At 42.8% G+C, this 26,833-nt stretch overlaps 3 protein-coding genes across 5 annotated transcripts in view; 2 read left to right on the forward strand and 1 right to left on the reverse strand.

Annotated features, from left to right (window-relative positions):
- Positions 1 to 506: 506 nt before the first annotated feature.
- On the reverse strand, positions 507 to 4,803 carry ttc9 (tetratricopeptide repeat domain 9). The gene is made up of 3 exons (XM_076749058.1): positions 3,880 to 4,803; positions 3,290 to 3,472; positions 507 to 1,386 (listed from the first exon to the last, which is right to left on the reverse strand). Exons 1-3 carry the CDS (start codon positions 4,367 to 4,369, stop codon positions 1,304 to 1,306), a joined length of 756 nt encoding a protein of 251 aa, XP_076605173.1. The 5' UTR covers positions 4,370 to 4,803; the 3' UTR covers positions 507 to 1,303.
- Positions 4,804 to 5,990: 1,187 nt separating this feature from the next.
- med6 (mediator complex subunit 6) lies at positions 5,991 to 9,334 on the forward strand. Of its 2 annotated transcripts, XR_013078166.1 has the most exons (9): positions 6,001 to 6,029; positions 6,847 to 7,006; positions 7,309 to 7,400; positions 7,722 to 7,804; positions 7,927 to 8,035; positions 8,177 to 8,292; positions 8,426 to 8,453; positions 8,616 to 8,823; positions 8,897 to 9,005. XR_013078166.1 is itself a non-coding variant. In XM_076749059.1 (8 exons), exons 1-8 carry the CDS (start codon positions 6,008 to 6,010, stop codon positions 8,744 to 8,746), a joined length of 741 nt encoding a protein of 246 aa, XP_076605174.1. In that variant the 5' UTR covers positions 5,991 to 6,007; the 3' UTR covers positions 8,747 to 9,334. The 2 variants fall into 2 exon arrangements, 1 of the variants encoding a protein (XP_076605174.1); XM_076749059.1 differs by having other exon boundaries at positions 5,991 to 6,029; positions 8,616 to 9,334.
- A 1,215-nt stretch (positions 9,335 to 10,549) lies between these two features.
- pcnx1 (pecanex 1) overlaps positions 10,550 to 26,833 on the forward strand; it is a 32,932-nt gene continuing 16,648 nt past the window's right edge. For both annotated transcript variants that reach the window (XM_076748781.1, XM_076748782.1), the window contains exons 1-8: positions 10,550 to 10,890; positions 12,349 to 12,563; positions 15,528 to 15,633; positions 17,469 to 17,505; positions 18,791 to 18,856; positions 18,952 to 20,685; positions 22,912 to 23,041; positions 25,120 to 25,313. In XM_076748781.1, coding sequence (XP_076604896.1) covers positions 10,738 to 10,890; positions 12,349 to 12,563; positions 15,528 to 15,633; positions 17,469 to 17,505; positions 18,791 to 18,856; positions 18,952 to 20,685; positions 22,912 to 23,041; positions 25,120 to 25,313 — 2,635 coding nt within the window. In that variant the 5' untranslated portion in view covers positions 10,550 to 10,737. The remainder of the gene's footprint in view (positions 10,891 to 12,348; positions 12,564 to 15,527; positions 15,634 to 17,468; positions 17,506 to 18,790; positions 18,857 to 18,951; positions 20,686 to 22,911; positions 23,042 to 25,119; positions 25,314 to 26,833) is intronic.

Raw genomic sequence — 26,833 nt, forward strand, 5'->3', positions numbered from 1 at the left:
AGAAATGGTTAGGTACCATTGGGACTTGAATATGAGTAATGCATGAGAGAAACAAACTACATTGCATCAAAGAGCAGACAGAGTTAGCAGTTAGCTGGTGAGCATAGTGAAACATTTAGCAGCTAAGGAAATATTTCACTCAGGAGTAGATAGAGACCAAAAATAGAGCTAAAAGACTGAATATTGGACTTTCATTCATTGGGTGGCCAGAAACATGACTCCGGGTAAATGCTAATGGTGTTCCATGTCAATGTTTTAAAAGGCAACTGTTCGTCATATTAACTTAAATGGTGATATTATCATACTGTTTTGTTCACAACCAGTTTCCGCTGCCACCAGGTGCCAAAAAAATCGAGGTGAAAAGGCATATGTAAAATCATTTCAATCAGCTGAGCTTCACTTATTTATTTACTCGTGCTTTCATCAGCATTTCTCCATAGATCCACTTAAGCTCATGAAGAAAAAAGGAGGAAAATGAAAGGGAAACTGCTGCAGCACAACAAAAGTACTTCAATCAATAGACACATTTATTACACGCATACAGTAAACATACAGTATTTGTTGATACAGAAAATGCTGTAAATGTAGTGCTTTGTTTTGGCATTAATAAACACAAATAGCTCGCTTCTCCATTATATTTTCCATGATTCCTATAAAGTAGCGTATTTACATTTTGTGATATGTCTCTTATGTCTGTACTGCAATTAGCAACCATGTGCTTGTGATGTCCTTGCCTGCGCATTTTGCAAAACCTGCTTACTGAAAGCACCGTCACTTCAGATATAATCAGAGAGTATAAAAAAATCGTTATCTTTTGTTGTACTTTCAAAATCAAAGTATGGTGACAGAAGTGTAGGTGGTTGTTACTCATTTACTCCATGCCATTGAAAAGACATCTGGTGCGAGGGCATGTGCTAAATTACAGTTACACTCGCCTGCAGACATGCTGGATTCACTCTAAGGATCTTGTTGCTCCTGTCTCTATCACAAGTGTTGGCCTGTATGTGCAATGTTTGGACTGGCAGTGCATCAGTTTGTAAAGGTTAAAAAATACTCAGGATTCATAATAGATAAATTTGGCGGTTTGGAGACATAAACTCGGTATCAAGTACAATTTTTAAAAAATGCTTCAAGCGCACAATGATGTAGTTCAATCACATAACTGGCCACCAGATGCTGTGCAAGGCAAAGCAAACAAATATTGTGTGAAACCAAGACCTCTGACTCATGGTGTGTAAGGCCTGGGTGGCACACAGTCGGGCTTAAATTTATGACAGGTGAGAAGTCATCAGACAGCAAGTGCTTATGTTGCCTCTTTCTTATCCCTCTGGGCATTCCGGCGAATCTTCATCTCTGTCAGCTGGATGTAGCGGATGACATTGGTGTCTGGAAAACAAAGACAGGAAAAGACTGATTTATTTCCTGCCTGGGCAGGAAATGTGCATCAATGTGCTCTTAAATCTTCCACCTAAACTGACCTTAGTGGCGCATGTGACATAGTGAAGTAGCAACAGGAACTAGTTTTTGGAAATATTTTTTCAGTCATTATGAATAAACATGATCTTGTTTCCAGATACAACACTGTGATTTTTTTTTTTTTTTTTTTTTGGTTTATCCTGTGTGGTTTTGAAAGGGTGTTTTACTGGACCAACACTGACAAACAATGATATTATAAATCAAGTGAAAAATGACCAAAACTGCAGTTATTGTACGTTTTCTATTACTGCAGTAAGCCATTTGAACGTCCTAACCCTATGGAATTTTTCCCGAGGTGATGAATTCAACTTTACATTGAAAAACGAGGTGAGTAGGCCAAGTCCTATTTCTCTGAATAAATTGAATCATGTTTCATTGATTATTATGTTTCCAATACCCTAATTAGCTCCCCACCATATATACCTTTCCCTTTCCCTCAGCAGGTCACAGCAGGTCAAGCAGAGGTGTAAATCCTAAAATATATTATGGCTAGATTCAATTTAGCTGCTTCAGGTTCATGGTCCTGGTATTGTGCATGCCGGCTCACTGTAGCACTGTCAGTGATCACTGGGACACTTGAATAGAACAGATTCATTGCTGATGTTATTAGTAACACCTGTCAGTCAAAATGCTTTCTGTCTTAGCATCCAGCCTTCTAGTTAGCAGTTTCTTGCTGCCTTGTAGGACCTCTTGCCTGTCTTGTTATATTTTTCTTTGATTAAAGCCACTATGTGTAGAATTTTGCTATTGGTTTAACACAATCTCAGCTAAATTTGGTGCAGTCTGAGTGATGCTTTCAGCCAGCTCATCTCAGTGACCCCAGGTCAGATCCGTGGGAATCCACTGATACCACCACCAAAATCTGCATATTACTGAGTCATTGTTTACTTTACTTACTTGCCCATAATTAACACCCATCACAAGCTACCAGAACACAGAGTAATACCTTAACGATGCTTGGTCAAATATCCAAAAACAGTGCTCTAACAAGTATTCAGATTCTATACAAAAGTAGCCATACAACAGCATAAAAAATACTGCATTATCAGCAAAATGTGCTTAAAGGATTAAAACTTAAAGTACTCATTATCAAGTAGCTCCCGTCAAAGTATTATTATATACTATATTGCTGGACGATTATTACTGATGCATTTCAACGATGAAAGCACCATTTTAATGTTGTAGCTGGTTTAGGTGGAGCTAGATTTAACTACCTTATATCCAGTTTAAAGCAATAATCTCAAACAAGTGAGGTCCAAAACACTCCTACAATTACTGCTTATCACCGTAGGTGCCGCCAAAGAGGATAATGAAAATCAAAGATTGTTGCTTTAATTTATAGCAATAGTCTTTGTTGGCTATAACTATATCTACAAATAAATTCAATGTTGTGAAAAGTAATGTACAGTACTTCCCTCTGAAATGCACTGAAGTAGAAAGTGTTAGAAAATGGAATTATTCAAGTAAAGTACAAATACCTCAAAATTACATTTAAAGTAATCATCTTCACGTACAAGTATTGAGCATTGAACAAGTATTCAGTTCATAATGGTATAAAATAGGTAAAAGCAAGCACTTCTTCACATCTGTGCAGAAACCAACTTGTGTTTTTAGTTAATTTATTTAATTTTCTGGCAATCAACTTATCAATTCACTAACTAATGAAATCACCGCCAACATAAGAGTCTTAAGCAGGTCCACGAGTAAGATCTCAAACGGATGTGATTCCTTTCAACAAACCAAATCATATAAGCATCAGCACTGTAACCTGTGTCAGGGACCAAAACAGATGATTCTGGAGCTCAGTCCTGACCTGACGGTTCCTGTTTGTGTGACTCCTTCAGGTAGTACAGGGCCTTCTGGAAGTCTCCGAGGTGGTAATAGGCCACGCCGGATCGGTACAGAGCTTTGAAGTTCTTTCCTTCCTTGTGAAGCACTTTCAGACAGTATTCCTTCACTCGTTCATAGTTCACCAGCTCCATTTGCAAAAGGCAGGCTTGAGTAGGAGAACATGAGGAGACACGAGGGGTGAAAAAGTTATTGATAACGCTGCGTGAGCCAATGGTAGAATTTCACTGTACAGCAGAAGTACTAATGTTTGACCCGTCAGGCACCAAGATGGGATGGATTCTTTGGTTAATTCTTTAATATATAACAAATATAATGACTGAATTTGCCATGGGGTGAACAAATGTAATATCAATATGAAGTGGATATAAAAAGATGTGAGGAGGATAGTGGGGTAAGCCTGAGAATGACTCATACTCTATATGAATCATTCATGAGCTCTGGAGTATTCCCAGTATCTTTCTCCGTTGAAAAGAGAACAGATAAGTGTAGTGTGTGTGTGTGTGTGTGTGTGTGTGTGTGTGTGTGTGTGTGAGTGACAGAAACGTCTCTTACCGGCCAAGCTGTTGTAACACTCCAGCTCCGCATTCTCCATGGCCCCCTTCTGCTCATCTGTCAGCGTGGTGGACTTGCTGATGGTCGGCAGGAGGGGGGACGGGGGCTTTGAGCTTGTGTCCGGATCCCCCAGCACCCTGCACAGCCCCTTAATCTCCAGCAGAGCGCGGTGATACTTGCCAATCGCCTCCCGGTACTTCTTATCCTTGTAGCACTGGGTGCCTTGGCACTTGAAGTCCAGCGCCCGTCTCACGACGTCGGCTGGCTCGTGAGATGGTTGTTTCAGCATCGACCCACCATGATGCCTCTGCTGCTGCTGGAGCTGCTGCTGCTGCTGCTGCTGCTGGTATCTGGCATCTTTGGTCCGGCTGCTGCTGCTGTTGGGAGGCTGAGCGCACGGCTGGAGCCTCGGGGAGCCGCCGCTGTTGTCTGTGTGGCTGCCTCTGCCGCCGTCCACCCTGCCGTCGTGCCCGGTCTGGATCACGCTCATTTTCGACGTTATTTGACTGTAGCTGCCCTGACACCCGACTGTAAATTAGCAGCTCAGTAGAGGCTCCTTCACTGCATCTTCTCGGCCGTTTCGACTCGCCAGTGTCGCAGCTACGTCTTCTCTGTGCGCAACCCTGCGCGATGCGCGCTCCTCCGTTGTAGCCTGTTCTTCACCCCCTCCGACGAGCCGATTGGTCGATAAATTCATGGCCAGTGGTCCCATGGGGGTCCTCCACCAGGAAGAGGAGAGGTACGATCATCAGTTTATTTGGCGATGATTTCATTATCATTTTGTTTGCAAACTGGAAACACTGCTTTATTTAAAATCAGACTGCACTGATAATGTTTTCTTTGTAGATACTTTGCCTTGTGTTTTATTCACGAAGGGAAAATGCGAGCATATATTCAGCTTATTTCTTTTGAATTGACAAAAAAAATCACATGAGAGTTTTTTATTATTATTATGAAAATTAATATAGCCCTGCCTCAATATATATCATTACATTTTGTGCTCCTTATCTTGTATGTCTTGTATTATTACAGGAAAATAAAGCTCATAAAGCCTTTTTTAACTAATGGGCAGTGACTCATTTTATCAGATTTCTCTCTGTCTCTCTGGGCTTTCCATGTGAGTTCATTTATAAATTGGCAGTATTTCATCTTCCTTGAACGAAATATCTTAGAGTAAGAGAATATCAACCCCTCCTTCCACTTAGATATTCCTCCCAGTCTCCCCCTCTTATCTCAGATTGGAGGAATGCAGTCATCTCTGCTCTGATGAATCAGATAAAGATCATCCAACCTGTCGTCTCTTGCTCGAGCAGCCTGCTGTTCCCCCTGATCGCTCGCATTGGACAGATTCATGACAGGCGAAAGTCCCTAATGACAGGCTATGATGTCATTCGAACCTGGGTTTATGCAGGGTAATAGTGTTATGAGCCTCTATTATGACGGGGGGAGCAGACAGCGAGGTGATGAATACGGTCGTCCCTGTTGCCCTGACAAAAGAGCCTCTCATTACGACTACCATTTTATCAACAACACTGGAGTGCCTGCAAGCTCGAGTGTTCACCATGCTTAAATCCATCTGTCCCGTCACACTCACAGGGCAGTGAACAACTGTTTGGGTGTGTCTCTGGAATTTCAGCTCTCTGGAGCAAATGCCGCTGATCAGAAATAAAGTCCATGAACCGTGAAAGCTATTACATATGGCCGATTGCGTAATGTTTCAACTGATGCTTGTTTGCAAGATCTTTAATAGGGTTCTAGAGCCGATACACAACATAACACAACATCTCTCGGATGCAATTCAGTTTGATGGTTTTTATATGAGATGACAGTTCGTATACGATATTGCAATAGTAGATACAAAAAAATACTACATCATTTAAATTAATGATGACATTTTGAATCAGTGTCAACAGCACACTGATTGCATGTGTGTCAATGGGGATATAAAAGACCGAAAAGATTATAATTATATACTATAGTTAAAAAGCGTCTTTTTTTTGTACATATTTTTTCTTATTTATTCTACTTATTCCAATTTAACTAATCAAAACGCTTGACTACGTCATCAATGTGCGACCTGAAGCATCGTGAAGATGACGTCCTCCATGTGAGACAATTTGTTTACATCATGGCGGCGGTGGATTTCAGAGGTAGCTAAGTCGCCGTTTTTATTTATTTGGTAGAACGTTCATTACGGTCATGTTTTTTCCTGAAGTGACATTCAGTAAACCCGTAATTTACGTGTTCTACTTGAACTCTTGAGATAAAAACTGCTGTGTGTATTTGCTGTTGGCAGGTTCCACATTGTTTTAGTGCTAAAAGCTAGCGTTAGCAGATATTAGCATCTCGTCCGCTTTGATTGTCATGTCGGCTAATTTTGCTAATCCTTGCTGGCTACTAGAATGGTTAGTTTTGTTTAGTAAATTTTATTTTCCAGCATTGTTCACGGGAGAGGAGGATGAATAATATCATACAAACACGGTCACTGACAGCTCCGTTACTGATAACTACTTACAACGGATGATAATAACCTTATTTCGCAAGTTTTTTCGGTAAAATGACTCTGGGTAGTTGATAGTAATTGATGGTTTGTAACGACAGCAGCAGAAGTGTTCATAAAATATAATAAATGTAATATAAAATGTCATTCTTAAAATGAATTAGGAAATGTATGAATGCAATTCAAGATTTGATCGATTTTGTTCCACCGTAAGCAAAATATACATAACAGACTTAAAACAAAAACTAAGACCTGGTTTTTATTATAGTTTTAAACAGATCCATACATCACAACCTGAGGCTGTGATAATGATATGTACAACAACAGTGCCTCCTCCAGCCATGCCATAAAAGTGTTCAGTATAACCCTAGTATTATTTTGAACCTCACATGAAACCACTGTAAATGTATTAAAATTGACCAGCCATCAGTTCAGGACATTCATTACGTTTTTCATTCAATTTGCAGATAACCTGCTCGGGATATCCTGGGTGGACAGTGGCTGGGTACCAATTCTTAACCCTGGAAATGTATTGGACTACTTCTCTGAGAGAAGCAACCCATTCTACGACCGAACCTGTAACAATGAGGTAGTGAAGATGCAGCGGCTTACCCTGGAACATCTGAAGTAAGTTTATCCTACATAGTGCAATTTGGTGTTACTTCAAATAGAGTTGCACATAAATGAAATTTAAAGAAATTGAACATAAAGTAATCAAGTGTCACATTAAACTACGAGTAGTATCAGCTCAAATAAGATAGTGAATGCATTGAAGGATTCATCAGTTAATTAACATGGAGCTTCTAATAAACAAAACCAAATAAAACACAGATTTAGTTATTAAGACTTGTTCTGTTTTAAAGGTCAAATGTATTTTGTGGTAGTGAGTGACAATTGGAAAGCAAACGTTGTTTCTGTCTTATTTTCAGTCAGATGGTGGGAGTGGAGTACATTCTTCTTCACGCTCAGGAGCCAATTCTTTATATAATCCGTAAACAACAGAGGCAGTCACCAACACAAGGTGAGCATTGTAACGTCTGATTGAATTTTCAGAAACTGCAATTGTGGAAATGTGTACATCGTGGATCCGTATTACTGCTTAACAAAGATGACATTGCCATATAAGCATCGTATCAGTGATACAGCTGACCGCAGGTGTCCTCCCTATCATTATCAATACAGTACAGCAATCTGAAACAGTTTGAGTTATTTTATTTGAATACCAGTAATTAGAATTGTGATTATATGATCTGATAGTCATTACTGTCACAAAATGGTTACACACACAATCTTGCATGTGAGGAGCTTATTGCCACTTCTGCTGTATGTTTTCATACTCCAGTGGTTCCCATGGCTGACTACTACATCATAGCAGGAGTTGTGTATCAGGCCCCAGATCTGGGAACAGTTATCAGCTCCAGAGCGGTGAGAATTTCTCGTATTCTCTTGTGAAATACACTCGGAACCTAAAGGCTGTTTATAAGGGATTTGTGTGGACTTGAAAAGAGCTTTATTGTGAGTGAGTCAATCAATCATATCTGTTTCAGCTCTCTGCTGTCCACGGAATCCAATCTGCTTTTGATGAGGCCATGTCATATTGCCGCTATCACCCATCCAAAGGATACTGGTGGCACTTCAAGGACCATGAGGAGAGAGGTTGGTGTGGGCAGTTCATTGAATTAAGTTAAAGATGAAATAGTTCCTGTATTGATATCCCGACACGACAAGAGCCAGAGCAAAATGTAACCAAAAGAGTAACTTCAAGTTTAATGTGATCAACAAAACTCTTCTTTACAGAAAAGGCCAAGCCCAAGTCGAAGAAGAAAGAGGAACCGAGTTCACTATTTCAGAGGCACCGTGTTGACACGCTCCTTTTGGACCTCAGATCCAAATTTCCACCAACATTCTACCAGGTACACTGTTACTGATACACTGACTCGACAGAAATCTACTCAGTCTTTTCACTTCAAATGTCCTGTAACTAAAATTATTTTATGCTGATGAGATTGGATCTAGGTAATATTGTTTTTCTTTCTGCAATTTCAGCCGAAGCCTGGTGAGAAGCCGATTCCAGGTATGATCTTGAAATTGTTAATTTATTAATAGTTAATTTAGTTTATTTGGATTTGAAATCTGAAGTAGATGGTGTTCACATTTTGATGCTGGTCTGAAGATAGTAGCATAATATCCACAAAATAAATGACTTTTTCTCTAATTTTATGCTCTGGTATTGCAGTTGAGGTGAAGAAGGAGCCTGAACCCCCTGCAGAAACTGTAAAACAAGAGGAAAGGGAACCAGCCACAAAGTCCTCCGCCCCAGCTCCACCGAGCAAACCGCCTCCTGAGAAGAGAGCAAGGCTACAGTGACATTATTCTCACACTCTGGGAAGATGGAGCAAGGGCATGTGGAGTCCTACGGCACTAACTGAAAGAACAGCTTGGGAGTATTTTTGTTCCCTCTCCACTCTGCTCGCTTGATCAGTTTACAGGATGCTAAGAATGAACTGCCACAAAAAGGCTCATGCAGTTGCTTGTCTGAGTGCCAGGACTACTTTTACACTGTAACCTTAGTCTTGCTCACTTGATAGTTTTGGCATCATGGATGTTTCAGGCAGCTGTACTACGGACAGGGGTTAACTGCTTGATGTCAGCAGGCATTTAGCAGTATTTGCTAAGGATGAGGTTTTTCAATGATAAGCTGACATCAGCATCAGTGTCAGTTTACTGTTGACATCAGCATAATATTTGCGTTGTAGTGACTTCAGAGGACAGTTTAATTTCTAGTGTGCTTTACAGGGGGATGTGTCATAACGCATTATCTCATCTGAAAAGCTTCTTGACTTGAGCACCTCTCTTTAATTACAAACACTTTAATCTGTTTTGTTTGTTTGTTTGTTTGTTTTCAGGAATACTCTGCTTTGTGTGTTTTTCTATTAAAATGTACCAGCTACTGTGGCCTGATTTGTTTGGCTGTTGACAAGCAAACGTCTTTGTTGATCACAGTTTTTCCTCACAATCTAAACAAAATACCATCTGAAATAAAATACATTTGTTGCTGACTCATACTCAACAGATCATAACTGAAGGCATCTCTATCAGATCTGAGGTTAATTCACCCTTGAGTTTCTAACTACACTCACCAAACATGATGATCCTCAGTTGTGAAAAGTAACATTTACTCTACTTAAAAACCATTTAGAGGTACTTGTACTTTACCTGAGTAATTCCATTTTATGTGCTTTTATACTTTCACTATATTCCAGAGGGGAGTAGTGCACTTTTTACTCTACAAATACCTGACTGCTGAAGATACTCATGAATTTACAAATAAAGAAAAGCTTTCTCATGACAAACAATGTATTGTTAAAAATTAATTCAGTGGTTTCCAAGCTTTTTGGCTTGTGACCCCTCACAGAAAAAGCTGCGTCTAGTTGGTGCCCTTGTCATTCTTCTGATGGATATACGTTGTTTGCAGTACCATTAAAGAGACATTTCTCTTTGAAACCTTTCACTTGGTTTCATTTAAATAACTTTATACTTTTATTGTTCACTTATTTGTCATGTTTTTTTAACTGATGCCTCTCATTACTGCACTTTTCCCTTTGCTGCTGTAACACTTTGAAATACCCTGCTGTGGGCGAAGAACCTATTATTTTATCTTTTTTCTTTTATTTAAAGACAAATATTAGAGAAAGGTACAAAACTTTAAAAATTAAGTAGGTTTTTGAATGCAGGGCTTTTACTTTGTAATGGAGTGTTTTTATATTTGTGCGTTTTATTTAATCTGACTTTTTCCACTACTTATGGTCTTGGTTTTAAATTTACAAAGGGGGTATAAATTACGCATCAAATGATTTAGAAAATGAGAGTATGACCAGCAGGTGTCGCCATTTGGTCATATTTGGCCCAAGCTCCTAATTGCCCAAAAATCCATTTTATTTAATGTATTTGTGCTCTCTGAAATCACTGCGTGGAGTCAAGCTCAGGTCAAACGCCCACCGTCGCGCAGGAAAGAGAGTTTTCACCAAGGAGATTAAGCAGACGACATAAAGGGCGAAGCGCATTGCAATGTTACATATATATTTTAATAGATATTCAGTGTGGACTGTGGCAGCCGATGCCACGAAGAAGAACTTTCTCGCAGGGCGTGGTGGGATAGGAGTCTCCTCTGTGGAGGACTGGAAACAGTGCCCCAGCTGGCTGGCTAGCAGCAGAGAAGATGGCTGCAGAGGGGATTCTCAGGCCAGTGTCTGAAAACATAGCACCGTTTGTCATGTTGAACGACGACTAGCCAGCGTGTCACCCCGGTTGTTCCGTTGGTCGGTTCCGCTCGGATTCGTCGGAGGGGATAAAACAACATGGGGTCGCAGACTCTACAGATCCTGAGGCAGGGGGTCTGGGCTTCAGTCACAGGCGGATGGTACTACGACCCCGATCAGAATACATTCGTCAACGCTTTACATCTCTACATCTGGCTGTTTCTGCTATGTTTCCCCTTCACACTTTACATGGTGAGCCGTGTTGCCTTTTTAATGCCTTTATGGTCCCTTTTGTTATGTTTTTGTCATGACTGTTGACAACGCAAGTTGCCAAGTGTCCGTTAGGTTAGCTGCCACAGGATACTAACGGCCGGTCTCAGTCTATTATCTGGAGCGCAGACAATGTAACGTCCCGTTAAACTAACGAAACGACACGGAATATTTTAACTATACTCAAAATATTTTGTAAAACCAGAAGCTTGTCGGAATTCTAAGCAGGTTAACCGCATGTAAAGGACAAATTCAACAAAATAATCTTTAAATGGCTGCCCCCTCAGCTTTTACCATCCACCAACTAGATTGGACCAGAATGCTCTTTTGTTAAAACTGTGCGTTTATCAAAGTGATGCGTTTAAGATCCGTTAGGATACGAGCAGTCGATTACACTGTGTCAGACTCTAATGTTAATGAGTGAAATTCATCCCCCCCACCCCCTCTTATCTGGTTGTTTTCCTCCTGTCGGTAGTGATTTGCGGTGTCACCGGTTTTCAGTAGCTACCAGCTGTGGCTGCAGGAGCACAGCTGACAGGGATGTATCAGTAATCTGGCAACTTTAATGTCCGAGCAGCAGACTCAATAGACTGGCTGGCTGCTATTTGCTCAGTCCATTTGCCACAAGAGGTCTTTGTTTGCCTGTTTGGTTTGCTCTGTGTTTGCTTTTGCTCCTGTGATAGCCTCTAAAGTACTCAGCAGGGCTTGACATATCAGTTTAAGTTACAGTCCGCTTGTGTGTGTTCCTTATGTCAGATGATTACTTTTTATCAGGCTGTCAAGTCCAGATTCATCACAGAAGAGAGTGAAATGTCATTGTGTTTTTCTAATCTACTCAGGTCAGGAAATGGCATACTAACTTCTATATTGAGGAGCTGATGTTTCAAATCAGTTCGTGGTTTCAGTTCTATTCTTGGATTTGGTCAGCTCTGTGGTTTATATTGAGCCACAGGTTTGAGTGGTGCCGCTGTTTGTAATAACTGCAAACAGATGCAGCGGGGTATCTCAAGGACAGCAGAGCGTAGAAGATGGAGCTCAGACACCGTGTGGTAAAATGAAGCCTGCTTCCTTGGCAGCTTCCCCATTAAAATGATAATTGAATGCAGTAGTTTTTAAAACGCTGCCAGCGTGCGTCATAAATAACTGGCACAATGGGCGCAATGATGCATTTCATTTTTCGGTCAGCTGTGTTTAGAGGAGCTAACTTGGATGCAGTAGTTGGTTGCATTTTCACAGGTTTGATTCCTGCGTGCGCTTCATCTGTCGACTGCCACTCGTCATGACCCAGTGTCCTTCAAACAAGACATTATTAAAGTGCCTGCCTGTTTTGTTGTCATTTGTCGGGAGCAGAGGTTATTTTGCCAGTGTGAGTACAGTTTCTGTTATGATATTAGAGATAGCCCTCACAAGTTAACTTCTGCTTCTTTCTTCTAATCCCAGGCCCTGCAGCCAACCATGGTGATAGTGGGAATCTACTGTGGTGTGATTGCTGCCATGTTCCTGCTGCTGAAGACGGTGAATTACCGTCTCCACCATGCCCTGGATGAAGGGGAGGTGGTGGAGCACCGGGCCAAGGAGAGTCAGGGCAGCAGAGGTGGCACTGAGGGGGCTAATGATGGCGGTGTCACCCGTGGGGAGGACAGCAATGGCCCGGGGTAAGTTCATGTCTTACACAGCCAAGCGGTGGATTTGATATGTGGAGATGTGGGACAAAGACGTTCCACGAGTGTGACTAAGCTGCTCAGATGACGAGGCAGGCAAAGTATTCCGTGAAGTCTGTGTAGGAGCATTATTAGATGGACGACATCATTCTTCTTGATCAGTGATGGTGAGAAGTCACATGGGGCGCGATTATGGAGTGCGTTGATTCATTTAAAGGTGATGTTATCTGGAGATGTCTGTTGAGGTTGAGGTCAAAGGTTTAGCCTTCAAGTGGTAACACGTGAGAAGACACAGGGTGCTGCGTGGAGAATTGATGTATTGCTTTAAAGGATTTCAGTAGCAACAGCAGCAGTGCTGGGGAAAGTAACTAGTAACATTTTAATTTCTTTCTTTCACCTTTATCACCTTTGCTTGGTGTGTAGAGAGAGAGAGATCATACGCAACAGATGTTCGAGGCTGAGTTCAAATTATTAGATGATAACATACCATGCAAGCTGAACTACCAGGGTATATCTGGAAAAAAATGTGCAGAATTTCATGAAAGGAACACCTCTTCAACTGTTAAGCATGGGCGTGGATTGATCATGCTGTGGGCTTGTGTTGCAGCCAGTGGCACGAGGAACAGTTCAGTGGTTGAGGGAAGATTGGATTGAATTAAATAGCAGCGAACAGTGGCTGCAAACATCACTGTGTCTGTAAAAAGAGCTGCTGCTGAAAAGAGACTGGCCTCTACAAAAGGATAACAACCCTAAACACACCTCAAAATCCACACCGGACCACCTCAAAGGCTTTGCCATGGCTCTCACAGTCCTCTGTGGATAGACCTCAAAAGAACAGTGCATACAAGATGGCACCCCTAAATTGACTTTGAAAGTTATTTCCTTGCTGAATTACTGTAAATTCAAAACATTTGTCAACACTACGGGCTGTGCTAGGAAGTGTGTCGTTGAGCTTTGTTTTAAAACGCATCACAGTCTTGTTGCTTGGCTTTGACACCGAACGCTGGCCTCATTTGTATGAAGTACCCTGTGGAGTTTTCTTGTAAACAGCGTTTCTGTTTACATTCAGTGTTACTCACCAAAACACACTTGTATCCTTGAGGCTGAACAAATGAGTGGAATGCATTGTCTTCTTGATAAAGTATTTTCAAAGGCAATTTATTGTTTTTTTGTTTTATTTCTTCTTAATTTTGAAAGCTGCATTGTTTGCATTCGTGTCTGCTTGCCTGCGGTCTGCGTTTGCTGGTGTATTGTTGTCTTTCCTGGTGCGTTACAGCCACTTGTAGGCCAGTGATATACTGCAGTGTTGGGGAACGTGTATCACGTCACCCACATGCTTGTGTGCACGAACAAACAAAACGGGGGCCCACTCATAAAAACATCCCTCCAGAGCACTTCTAGTGGTCAGAAAACTCCACAGGGCACCTTTAAGGTCCTTTCTCTTTCCGTTGTACCCAGTATGCTGCTGGTTTTTCATTTGTTCTTTTAATGTTCTGCTCTGCTGCCATGGTGCTTGCTATGCAGAACCTAACCTTGTTAGAGTGGTATGTGTGTCTTTTATGTCCCTGTGTGTGTGTGTGTGTGTGTGTGTGTGTGTGTCTGTCTGTCTGTCTGTCTGTCTGTCTGTCTGTCTGTGTGCGTGTGTGTGCGTGTGCGTGTGCAGACACATGAATATTGGCTCATAAAATTACGTGATAGAACTTGTTATTGATCTCATGCTACAAGTTTCTTTGTAGAGTAGATGATCTGAACAGATTTCGGAGCACCTTAATAGATTGGGAATGACTGTTTTTTTTTTTTTTTGTTTTTTTTTCCAAAGCCACTGAAAATCCTCAAGGCACAAAGATACGGAATTCAATATGCAACCCATATATTTAGAAAGCCAAGTATGGTGACAGTGAAATATGTGCAAATTAATGCTTTAATTGGGGTAATTATGGATTTCAGTCGTGTAATAGGTTAAGTTTTGGTATTGTGGGACGTTGTTCGTTTATGTTGTGTGTCTCATCTCAAAAATGAAGCAATCTGGAAGAACAATAACATCAGCAGCTAATGAATTACACATGTTAAAAAAAGCAATTTACATCAATCATGTCATCAGTTACCATTACGTAACAAGTACTGTTCCTTATTAAAAACGGACGACATAATGTGTTACCCCACCTCTGAATGCCAGGCCTTCATCTTTTCTTCAGTCAAGAGGTTTAGCCCTCATTCACAAGGAACAAAAGCCAGGGAGGTTCCAGCATTTCAGTGCCCATGACTCGAAGAAGTGACTCATGTTCACATTCCAGGGAGAGTGCTTAGCAGGATGCTGAGAGAGGGGAAAGGCAGCGAGAAGAATGAGAGCCCTCGACCACACGGGCAGACGCAGTCGCAGCGTTGCCCACACATCTGGAGTTACATTCCAGGTTGTTTGAGTTTACAGTAGAGCAGACAAGTCAAGCTGAAGTTGATTAAGGTGTTTGTGCACCGCCGCCCACTCATTTTCCCCTGACTGGTCCTTTTTTTCCAGTCTCTGTTCAGCCGCTCGGCGTGTTGTAGTTCATTACTTGGAGTGTTTGTGTTGTGGTTTGACCCGTTATGAAACGGTTTTGGCATATGGAAATGATTTATAGACAATCCCTGGCAAGTTGTTTGTTTCGACATACCAACTGGTTAAACAAGCACGTCCGGGCTAAATATAGGCCTGGAGAAAATCTACATGGATCCTTTCATCTGTTTTCACTCCTTCAGTTCATTTTTCAAAACCCTTAAAAAGGATGTGAGATGCATGCCTGGTTAATAAAGTTACATAAGTTTTCCTCTGAACTGAGTCAGGACATAAATGACATATAACTCAACCTACTGTGCTCATCATCTGAATGAGATGAATGGCACTTCTCACTTTAAGGGAGGCAGTGCACTGTGCCTGTGCTGATGATACAAGTCTGTGCATGTGTTTGTGTGTCTGTACAGGGATCCAGGAGGGGGTATCGAGATGGCAGACTTCATCAGACAAGAGACTCCACCAGTGGACTGCAGTTCCAGGAACTCCTATATTGGGATGGAGTCTAACCAGCAGGTAAGCAGCTTTATGCATAGTGCATACCACGCTGTGTATATAAGACTCCCCCTATTATCAGTCTCACCGGATGACAAGGCAAACAAGCATCATTCTGATATTCAGGCCAACTGTTTGTGGTTAACTGTCAGTGTACTCTTTCAGTTTACTGTCAAACTGTACATCTTGTGTGCACTTAAAGTGAGTCTGTGTTTGAAATTACTCCCTGCTTCAAATGAAATGATCAGTTAATTGATTAGTTGCTCAACAGAAAATTAGTTGTCAGCAGTTTTTTGACGTCCTGTATCAGGCCTAATAAGCAAACACGAGATCTGCTTCGTGACTGGAACATAAACAGGATTCTTGGGTTAAGTGAAACTGAGTCCTTAAGTCGTGAGATTGTGTTTGTATTTCAAATGGAACATCTGGATCATCCGAAAGCTTCACTTGCTGAATGGTTGTTCACAAAGTTGTTCTGTGATTCAGGGCTTGTGTGACAAAGGATAATCAGTAAACTACCGCTACACACTACTGGGAACAATATTTAATTATCCCACAAAAAGCATCATCTGCTGAGAGTAAACCGCCTCCGAGTTCAGTGTAACATGTACTGTGCTCATTTGGCTTGTTCCTATCGGAGACCAGGTCACATATCGATGATTAGACGGATGATCGGCAGCTGGTTTTTCGTACGACTCTATCAGGGTGATTTTTAACTTAACTCACTATCACAACTAAGATGTTAAAATTCAAGAATCTGTGCCCTACTGTTCATTTAAAGATGTTTCTGGTGGAGCGGCATGTCCCGCTGAGCCCCAGTGAATTTTAAATCCTTAATTACAAACCAGTTCGCCGTCACTTTTCCACGAATCTGACACCCTGCATCTCCGTTCATCTCTGAGCCTGCTCACCAAAACTCTGCTCTGCGCTCCATAAGAGGAGTTAAGGATATGATTTGGATTGTGATATTAAAGATAAGATAACATGACGCCGTCGTATCGTTGCACTTCACTGGCATCGTTCACATAGCTTGCAGAGAGGCCATATAATGTCCTCAGGTTGACTTTGGCATCGAGGTAAAACCCATAATGTTTTTGAAGACAAGTTTGAGGAAACTAGGTTTGGTTTGACACTAACACCAAGTCATCCATGCTGGCATTCTACTGCCGTGCTGTGACGCAACTACCTCCACCCCCTCCAACTCCTGCCACCCGTTCAGATCACCTGTCAGCGATTTCGAGTTACCACGATTGGATGATATGAAAATAGAAATGATCGCCAGCCTTAGTGCTGACTGTGACCAATCAGAAACGCCCACAAACAGCTGAGACAAACCTAACGAGTAAAGTCCAAGTTTAAAATTTCACTTTTGTTATTGCTTGACTAGAGGAAGGAGCTGTGTGTGTGTGTGTGTGTGTGTGTGTGTGTGTGTGTGTGTGTGTTCTCTTTTAAGAATGGCCCTCACGTAACTTGCTGTCAGCTGATATCTCCTTCAATATTCAAAGTTATTTCGCTGTTTTATTCTGTGAGATATATTTAACCTCTGAATCCCCATGGGTGCTGTGTTCTCCGTCTTTGCACTGTGTGTCCTTGAGTCGCTAATCAGCCAGCATGTTCTCCTCAGCTGCCGTATACTGAGTGGGAAGAGAAGCCAAAACTTTTCCCTGACACTGAAGAGGCGCCGGCTGTTTGTAATACACCAATAGTGTCTTCCTTTGGATGTTGTTTTCTCTGATGATCACTCGCCTAGTCACTTTGTCTTCATGAACGTTTTGCTCCAGAACTTTTCTTTTGATACCCTGACTGTGTGTTTCAAAAGACAAATTGCTTGATTTATCTTTTCATTCAAATTTCAGATTGCATCCACTCACGGGAGAGCAACAGTAGCCAAAGGTAACTATGACTGCCTTGTCATGTACACTTAAATCATTGTTCTGTGTGGGTATGTTTGCTGGGTCCAGACCTGTGAACCCGCCAGCTCCACCGATTTGACTGATTCATCCAGGATCATGTGATGAAACAGCAGTTTCTTGTCTGAAAAAGCAGACGATCCAATGAACGCCGCGGGGGACTAAAGATAAGGCAGTCAGGACCACCATCATGTTGTTGTTTTTATTTCACTTCACTCCAATCTTAAAATCCTGACAAAACCAGTGTGTTCGTATTGTTACGCATCAGTATCAGCAGATACGTTGGCTTCTGGTGATTGGTTAGGAAAAATCAAATCCTCCTCCTCCACGGAAATCAGTCAGAGCAGACGCAATGTCAGACTGAAGATGGAAACAGAGTGGAAGAAGCTGACAGCTTTGTCTGATATTGTCCTTGCCTTTGTAACTCCGGTCATTTTAGAGTGAAAAGAACTGACTTTTTACAGGCACATTACGCTGTTGCACTTTTGGCTTTACAACCTTCTGTGCGACTCTGTGATGTATTTCCTTTCTGCGGGATCACCACATCCCTGACCATGATCACCCCAGCTGCCTGGGAGATGTAGTCTGACTCAGCGTTATCATGACCTCAGCAGTCACACCAAGATGAGACGGCTTTAGATGGACACTGCTGATGAGGAAAAAAAGTATCACAGTGTAAGACCCAGCATGGGAGTCATTCTACAGGAACTCTTTATTGGAATACAGAGAAGAAGATAATAAATGAACTTGTAGCTTTGCTCTGGGACTATTGTGCCGAGTGTTAGAGTGTGGCGACTGCGTCGTCTGAATAATTCAGTCAGTCTGTTCGATGCCATTCTAATTAGCTGACAGTTTGGGATGACAGGAAATGGTCTGAAGTGGGACGAGGACTCTGCTGGGGTTTAGCATTTTAATCCTCTTCCCTTCAAGGATTCCTTCCTCTCAGACTGTCCATCACAGACTCCTGGGAAGTATGACCAAGCAAGACTTGCAGGATTTGAGAAGCAGTGATTACAAAGAACATCATTGTAAACCATTACATCTTTGTTCAAAGGTTATCTTGTACAGCCATCAGGGCATTATATTTCCATTATATTTGGTTGTTCCACGAATGTGACTTAGTGCACCTCTTCAAAGTCGGGATTCTGAGAAGAAGGCACGGGTATCTATTTCTTTATCCTCTGTGGAGGCCAGGGTTAGTGGTTGTGAATATATTAATAATTGATTAAACATGTCATCCCTTAAATGTGTTCTCCCAATGTTTGCAGGAGATGTGGGAAAGACTTCAGATGACATCAGTTTGACTCTTGTTGAGAGCTGCAGCCACGATCATGGTAAACCAACATGGCGTTCACATACAAACAGAAATCATTCCCATCTGTGACATTCCTGCACCATCGTAATGTTTGTTTTCTTTGTGTCCATTTAGATCTGCTATCAGACACAAAGATGTACTGCCTTGTTCCCAATGACTCCTTCGCCTCCTTGCAGCCGTCAACCTCCTTGTGTCCTTCCGAGCTGTCCAGGGAGCCTGCTGATCTCTGTAACTCTGCTGCTTATCACTTCAGCCTGTCACACTCCTCCTGTGACACAGAAGTGACCACTCACGCATCCATGCAATCTCAGACTTTTAGGAAGGAGCTCCGTTCTCGGGGCCTGCCTCGGACATCTAGCTCGGCGGGTTCTGCTTTCCCCGACCCGTGTCTGCCAGACTTTGCTCTATACCCTCCACCCAGGAGAGGCGGCCTTGACCCTGTGTGTGAGCTGGAGACTGCCAGACCTCACAGGCCAGGGCTGTGTGGCCAAGAGGGGGCAGAGCGGCTGTACCAGCAGGACCAAGCTGTGCCCTCCACCTCTGGGATAGAGTGTTATAGGCACAAAGAACCGCGCAAAGTAGCCCGTTCGGCCTCCAGGGAGGCAGGGGAAGGTAGCTCAGGACTGTACCAAGTGGAGGTGGGTGGTGGGGGGAAGGGCTCTGGTGGAGGAGGAAAGTCCCAAGGAGGGGAGCGCAGTGCTGATAGCCTGAGGAGCCTGAGTACTCGCAGTAGTGGCTCCACTGAGAGCTACTGCAGTGGCACAGACAGGGACACCAACAGCACTGTCAGCAGCTTTCACAGTGAACAGACCAGTTCAACACACGTGGAGAGCCTACTCTCGCTTTCAGGAGATGAACGTGCACGGGACAGAGGAGATGCTGTATCTGCTCCTGCAGGCGGCAGGACTTCTAGCCTCGGCAGTATTAGCTCTCGAGGTCTCAGTAACCTTCCCTCCAGGGAAGCCAATAAAAACCCTCATGCCAATGAGCTGATTGCTAAACAACCTGCTGACACACCATCCTCTGCAACCCAAGAGCTGGTAGAACCTGGCAGGTGCCAGGAAGAGCCTGGCATCAGGACCAGTGCTGATGGCTCAACAGGTGTAGCTGCCATGGAGCAGGAGCAGGTGAAAGTTGACATCCAACCAAAGTCAGCCAACATTGTTCAGAGGACTTCCTCCCTGTCAACGGGGCGCAGTGGACGCCGGCGCACCGGCAAGAAAAGGGCAAGTAGCTTCGATGCCAGCCGTCACCGGGACTACATATCTTTGCGTGGTATGGCCAAGCCTTGTAGTGCTGTGTTTACTGGAGGTGGAGAGGAGGACTCCAGCGATCAGAGTGAACTTAGCTGTGCCTCAAGTCTCCACTCTGCCCACCACCTAAGCACAGACAGCACATCTAGCGCCACCTCCCGCTCCTGCCACTCACCAGAGGGCTGCTACAGGGCCCCGAAAGCCAAGCACACTGCAGCCAACCCAGCCTCCACCTCCTCCACAGTGAAAGCTGCGGCAGGATCTGAGGCAGGAAGGGAGAGAACCGGAGGGAAGCGGCGCACGTCCCGCCGCATCCCAAGCACAGGCAGTGCCAAAACGCATGCCAGAGTGTTGAGTTTGGACAGTGGTACGGCTGCCTGCCTTAATGATCCCAGCCGCCTAGGAGCTCCAGCTGGGCCTCGGCCCCTTACCACCTCCAAGTCAGACCTGGAAGCCAAAGAAGGGGAAGTCCTGGATGCTGCATCCCTGCTGGGTCGGGCCTCCCAGCTGGAGTCGGTGACCCGCTCTAGAAACAGTCTGCCCAACCAGGCAGCTTTCACTGAGCCTCAGGATGCCACTGCTGCTTCCCTGCGGGGTATGTACCACACACAGCGCTCCAGCATACTGTACGCATTGCACTCTGTCTCGTTTACTTCGAGTCTTTGATGACTAGTCCACGTTTTATGTTTATGTCAAGTTAGTGACTCTGAAATGCATCACAAGAAATTTTGTGTTTAACCCTATACACATTTACCGTTACTGATTACTCCACTCGTGCACTCTCATGCACTCTATTTTGTGAATAATCAGCAGAACTGTATTATACTGATATGGTGTTAGATAGAATAAAGGCACTATTATAAGTGTGCTTTTGTTATTTTTGCTTGTTTTGCAGATTTGGATTGTTTAAGTGATAACTGAATGATGCTTCTGATGTGTATTGCACACACTTTAGCTGGAAACCATATATCATGCTCACTTTACCGGATAGCTGTTTTCTGGTCTATTAGCAGGAACATAATGACAGAATTGACAAAACTGAGATTGTTTTTGGTGCAGTCATCCAGACATTAGCCCTGCCTCTGTGTGTGTGCGTGCGTGTGCATGTGGGGCTGCATAAGAGATGTTGTCTGTCTTGCTCATTCAGTGTAACCATGGTGAGTTTCCATGGAGTGACAATTCTGACCCAAGCATAGCGTTCCTTGTGTATATCACTATTAGCATGATGGCACAGTGTGTGCTTTGTGCTGAGGTTAGACAAACAGCAGCTCTCTTATTAGTGTCATACACACTGAGTCAAGCAGACATTCCCTACCCCCACACTCTTTGAACTTGCAGACTCATTTCTTATATTTTTACCAAGTTCTTGACATGGTTCCTGATCTTTGGCTTCTATAGAATGTGCTGTGGACATTTTTCATTGTTTTTGTTGATTGCTTCTAAGTTTTCTTGATTGTACACCTCCTGGGATAAACAACATTAGCAGCAGGATACGCCTAGGCATGTCAACTGTTGGCTGGAAAACATCATAATTAGTGTTTGATTCTCATTTGACTCCTGCTGCTTGGGCTTTTATGAACCTGACTCCGGCAGGGTCACAGTCAGGTCCATATAGGGGAATTCATTGCATTGGAATAAGTTAAAAACCGTCTTTGACTGGACTTGAAGTTGTCAGTAGTTGTCAATTTAATATCCGTGAGAGCTTTGTCACTAGAGCCTGACCTGTTGACACACTCCAAGCTATGATTAGCTAAATTTAGCTAGAGTTAGCTAACTTTAGCTTACATTTACTGAGTCATTCTGGTGCATCTAATAGTTTTTCTGTATGTGCTACTGTTACCCTCTGCTTTAGCGTGTCACAGATGAAATATTAAATGTTTTTTTATCACAAGGATAAATTTCTTCTTCTGCCTTTGGTCCCATTCCAGAAGCTCTCCTCCCTCCTGGTTGCTCAATGGTAATACTTTAAAGCAAGTCTATGTAAGGTTTGCTGAATATCAGCCACTGTGGCCACAAGTCACAATTACAGTGTAATGTTAAATGAAAATTCAGCGTAAGAGAAGCACAAGAGAGTCATATGGTCAGCAGACTGATTCAGTCATGGCAGTTAAACAGCAATATCTAATTAAAGTCTGCTAACATTAGCCACCATGAGCTCAACCCTTGTATGTAATGAATTGGGATAGTGTGTGTTTTGTTGCTTCTGAATTCAACTTTTTATTTGAAAAAGGAAGAAGGGGTTATTTCTGCTTTCTTTTTTACTTTAAAGGAACTGACTCAGGAGGATCTTTGGAAATTCAGCGTGCCATTATTGTGGCCACAGTGAGGGCCGTCCAGCAAAAGTCATAAAGCTTGTTTTAAATGCTACATATCTATCTCAGAAAATGTGTCACAGACATATTCAGACACATGTTTCAGTATTGTTGTAAGATTATTTGTGTGGGATTTGATAGTGACAGCAGAGACAGGAAATGAGGGAGAGAGCGAAAGGCATGATATGTGACAAAGGCCCCCCAGCTAGAACGGAATCGGGGGATGTTATTGCTCACATTTCAACCACAAAACCACCAGTACAGTGCACCCTGTTTGGTGTTTTTGTGTCAGTCATGTCGCAGTGTGTCGTATTTCTGGAGTGAAACTCATCATTAGTGGTTTAAAGTTCAAGCAGCAGATTTTGTAACTGCTGTTGCTTTGTTTTTGAAATGTCGCTGCAATTCTGCATAACACGTGGAAATATCACCTCACACTAATGTCCACATAAAGCTCTCAAAGAAAGGAAACGTCCAATCTGACTGGCCAATGATGTGTCTCACCATGACAGCCCCGGGGAGTGAGGAGACGGTCATATTTCGGCGTGAGCGTAGCACGTTTCGTCGGCAGGCGGTGCGGCGGCGACACAACGCAGGGAGTAACCCCACCCCACCCACCTCTCTCATTGGATCTCCTCTCAGGTACGCCATGCATGGAGCAGGGAAGCCTTTCTGTCGCTGTGTTGCCTGGTATGAGCATGTTACCAGCTGGCGCCCTTTCCTGTCCCACCTCAGCACCAATTTGCGTCTTCTGCAGTGCATGACCTCAAGCAAGACATCATTTATCAATGGATGGGTGTCTCCACTCTGCATGTGATGTCTTTCGGCCTCTCTTTCTCAAGACCTCACTTTTTCATCCTGTTATCATATGATCTAATCTCATAAGTATCACATTTTGAGCATGGATCAAAGAATGGAGTGTTTACAAAACTCAGAGGGACAAGGCCACAATGTCTGACGAATCTGCTTGGCTGACATACCGTCTCCCCTCAGAACTGCGCATGGTTTGTTCAATAACACAGACGTCCTGCTGTATCACATCGCTTTGCCCTTTAGAGCGACCTTTCTAAAGAGAGAGATGAAGATGATATTGATCATTTTAAAAATCAAAGCTTTAAGTCTTTCCCCACAGGAATATACTGTTTTGTTTTTAATGTCGAGAGTCCTTAGCAGCTCGTTAATAGATTTTAATTAATTTTGCCTAAGTTGAACAGGAGAGATATTTATTATTTTCAGTTACGTTTAACATACATTTGCACTCATATATAATGGTGAAACACCTTTTTTTCCTGTTGTTTCCAATCTCATTCCTGTTGCATTAATTTCATTTGTTGATTTTTTTATTGTGGGTGTATCCTGCCTACTTGCATCCTTTTAGTGTGCTACCCTTATCAGTCCCTGTCATAACTTTATGTGGGATCGAACCTTGAACACCTTTGGACAGACTTGTGTTTTAATCCTTGCTGTCCAAGATGACAGTGACCTGACGTGATTGACCACTGCCCTACAGAATACTTCAAATGAGCTGTCACTCCTGAGGTTGTAGCCCGATGAGACAGACCATGTCATAACTGGAAGGTCATAGGTTCTGTCATGGCAACAGCTTGTGTGTCGCTTCCTGTCAGATCAGCAAAGCATAAAAATCCTCAGAGGTGTATCTCACTGTATTATGTAAAGTGGCAGTTAAAGCACTGTTAGCTCTACAGACATAGAATAACCAAAGCTGAATGTGCTATGCTGTGGATATACATCGGTACCTGAGGTCTGTATAACTCCTCCAGGTTTGTTGTACAACTGCCAACAGCTACGTTTTACTGCATCTATTTAGCAAGGTCACATTTCTAAACGCTGAGCCTTGAAAAACGTTAAGCAAGGAAAACAAGTGTGCAGCTTGCCAGCAGTCAATAAACTTGCAAAATGCAAAACTGTTCCCTCTTCCACTGATCCCTTCACCTTCCCCCATCCCTTCACTCCAAATACTTTTTGTACTTTCTTAATTGTGCACTGCACGTCTTAGGCTTCATCAAATTGTTTATTCATGTATCTTATTTAAAATATTAGCAATTTAAGTAATCATACAATTAACTCATCTGCCAGCGGTGCGGTTAAGACCCTGTGGTTCCTCTCTCTGATTATATTCTCCTGTGTTAAGTGCTACATAATACTTTCCTTAACCCTGTACGTCATTGTTCCTCGGCTGGCAAAAACACGCATTAGCATGCTGTACCCCGAGGGTACAAACACTATTGGTAGACTTTTCTGAAAAATCACAAGCACAGAGTCACATCTGCTTTCTAGCTTTTAGAAATCTAAGGAAGGAAAGTCTTCCTAAACATTTTATGTACAGGATTCACAGATCTCGTCCATAGCTGGTGCCATCATGGAGGTCTACCTGCAGTGTGCACGTAAATGTGGAACAAGAAAAAAAAAAAAAAAAGTTAGTGTTAACTGTATGAAGCAAGGGAGTGATGACTGGATATAAAAGACATGGAACAAATCAGGTGTATTTGCCATAATGACTGTTAAATAGCAGCCACGTGTTGGGGACCTCCACCACTCTGACCACAGGCTTGTGCATCACATCCCCTGAAATCCTTCTATTGTGAACTTGCTGTATGTGCGTCACCCTCCTCCCACCTGTCATAATGTTGTATATCAGCAGCACCCCTCTGGTCTCCATCACTTCTCATTTCCTCCCCTTCTCCCTTCTCCTCCTACAGTCTTCAGGAGGCGCTCAGCCAGGCCTCCCAGCCTTCTGCTTCCCAGGTGAAAAGTCAGCCATCCAGAACCCCGTCCCAGGTGACCGTGCTGAGCACAAGCGCCTCCCTGCTGGCCAGGAATGGAAGCACACACCTGGAGGGTTCTCAGGACAAGGCCTCAACCGTGGGCGCTACCAGCTTGCAGGATGACTTCGGTAGGGAGCTAAAGAGAGCTGGCATGTTAACAGACAGGAGTTTCTCAGGGTAGAAAGTTGGATTGGTAGTTCATGCAGAGATGGATCCATATGTCATACCAACATTTTTCACAGTTTTTGGCTGTCTGCTTTGGTTAGAAAGTTGCTACAGTAGCTTTGATGGTCTGGAATTGCTTGAAGAGAGCTGGTCACAGATACGGCTGTTGCAGTCGGTCATAGCAGAGCACAGTTATCCACGCTCAGTGGACTGACGCAATCAGTCAAAGCCGAGCACAATTATCCATGCTCCATTTATCTCTCTGATATTGTGTCTGTAGTTAATACTTGACCTCACTTGGATGTTACCCTTTGGTCACAGCATTCCCATCCCCACTGCCGACAGCATTGATTACGTTTTATTGGTATTCTTAGGACGTCAACGGTTGTAAAGGCAGAGGTTTTGTAAGAACTTTTACATCCTTCCTCTGAGCCAATGGTAAATGGATTTCTACTCCTACTCATAATTTGACCCAGAGCAGATTGCTGTTGTGAGAAACTTGGTGGTCGGACTGTTTGTTTCTATGCTTGCAATCTCCGAGCATTAATAATTCTTGTCTATCTGCATATGATTATGGTGCTTTGACAGGCTCTGAGTTTATGTGCAACTCTGATGCCAGACATGGGTCTATTCAACACCTCTGCCTGGTTGCATTAAGCATGTAGTTCTCTCATGACTTCATCAGAAAAATGCCTTGTGCAAATTTAACCTGGGTCCTTATCAAATAGCCACATCCTGAAGCAGCGGAGTTCATTTTCAGTTGCACAATCATCTTTCTAATGAAAATAAGGAAGTATGCTTTTTTTTTTTTTTTTTTTTTTTTTTTTTTCTTTTTTCAGTAACAGATAGGAGGAAAGGACTGTTTTGAGATACATTTTTGTGTTACTTTGATTCTTATCATATTTGTTGATTCACACTGGACAGTATTTTGGGATGATACTGACTGCTCAGCATAGTTTCTCTTGGTTTATTTATGTATCTCACAACTCAAGACTCCACTTCATTCCAGCTTAGCCTTCTTTTTGTCATTTTTCTGTAATGACCAAACTATTAAAAACATGAACAACATAAAGAGTTTGGATCACACTCATGGTTTCATTAAACTGAGTGGGAACAGCGTTACCATCGCAACTTTTTACGTTCCACCTGGACTGCCTGGAATCATGCAGCGTATTAGGAATTTTAAGAATCTATTTCAGATGTTTCTTGCAACACACATAAGCACATTAGTTTGGAAAGGAAAAAATAGCATTGTATGACAACTCAAAAAGAGATGTTCTGTTCAGTCAGACAGGTTGTTGAAGGTGTAGTACCCTTATCGGTCCGTGAAGGTCAGTGAAGGTCGTTATGTCACTTCAATTATTCTCTCTGAGGAGCTGTGTGGAGGATTCGTGGACTTGAAATAAGCCTTTCCAACAAGGTGTTTTGAGTTACTATAGCTGTTGAGCTTCGTGGCTGCTACATTTCAGCCCTGCTTTCATGC

The sequence above is a fragment of the Chaetodon auriga genome, chromosome 14 (genome assembly GCF_051107435.1).
Source record: "Chaetodon auriga isolate fChaAug3 chromosome 14, fChaAug3.hap1, whole genome shotgun sequence".
Lineage (NCBI taxonomy): Eukaryota > Metazoa > Chordata > Actinopteri > Chaetodontiformes > Chaetodontidae > Chaetodon > Chaetodon auriga.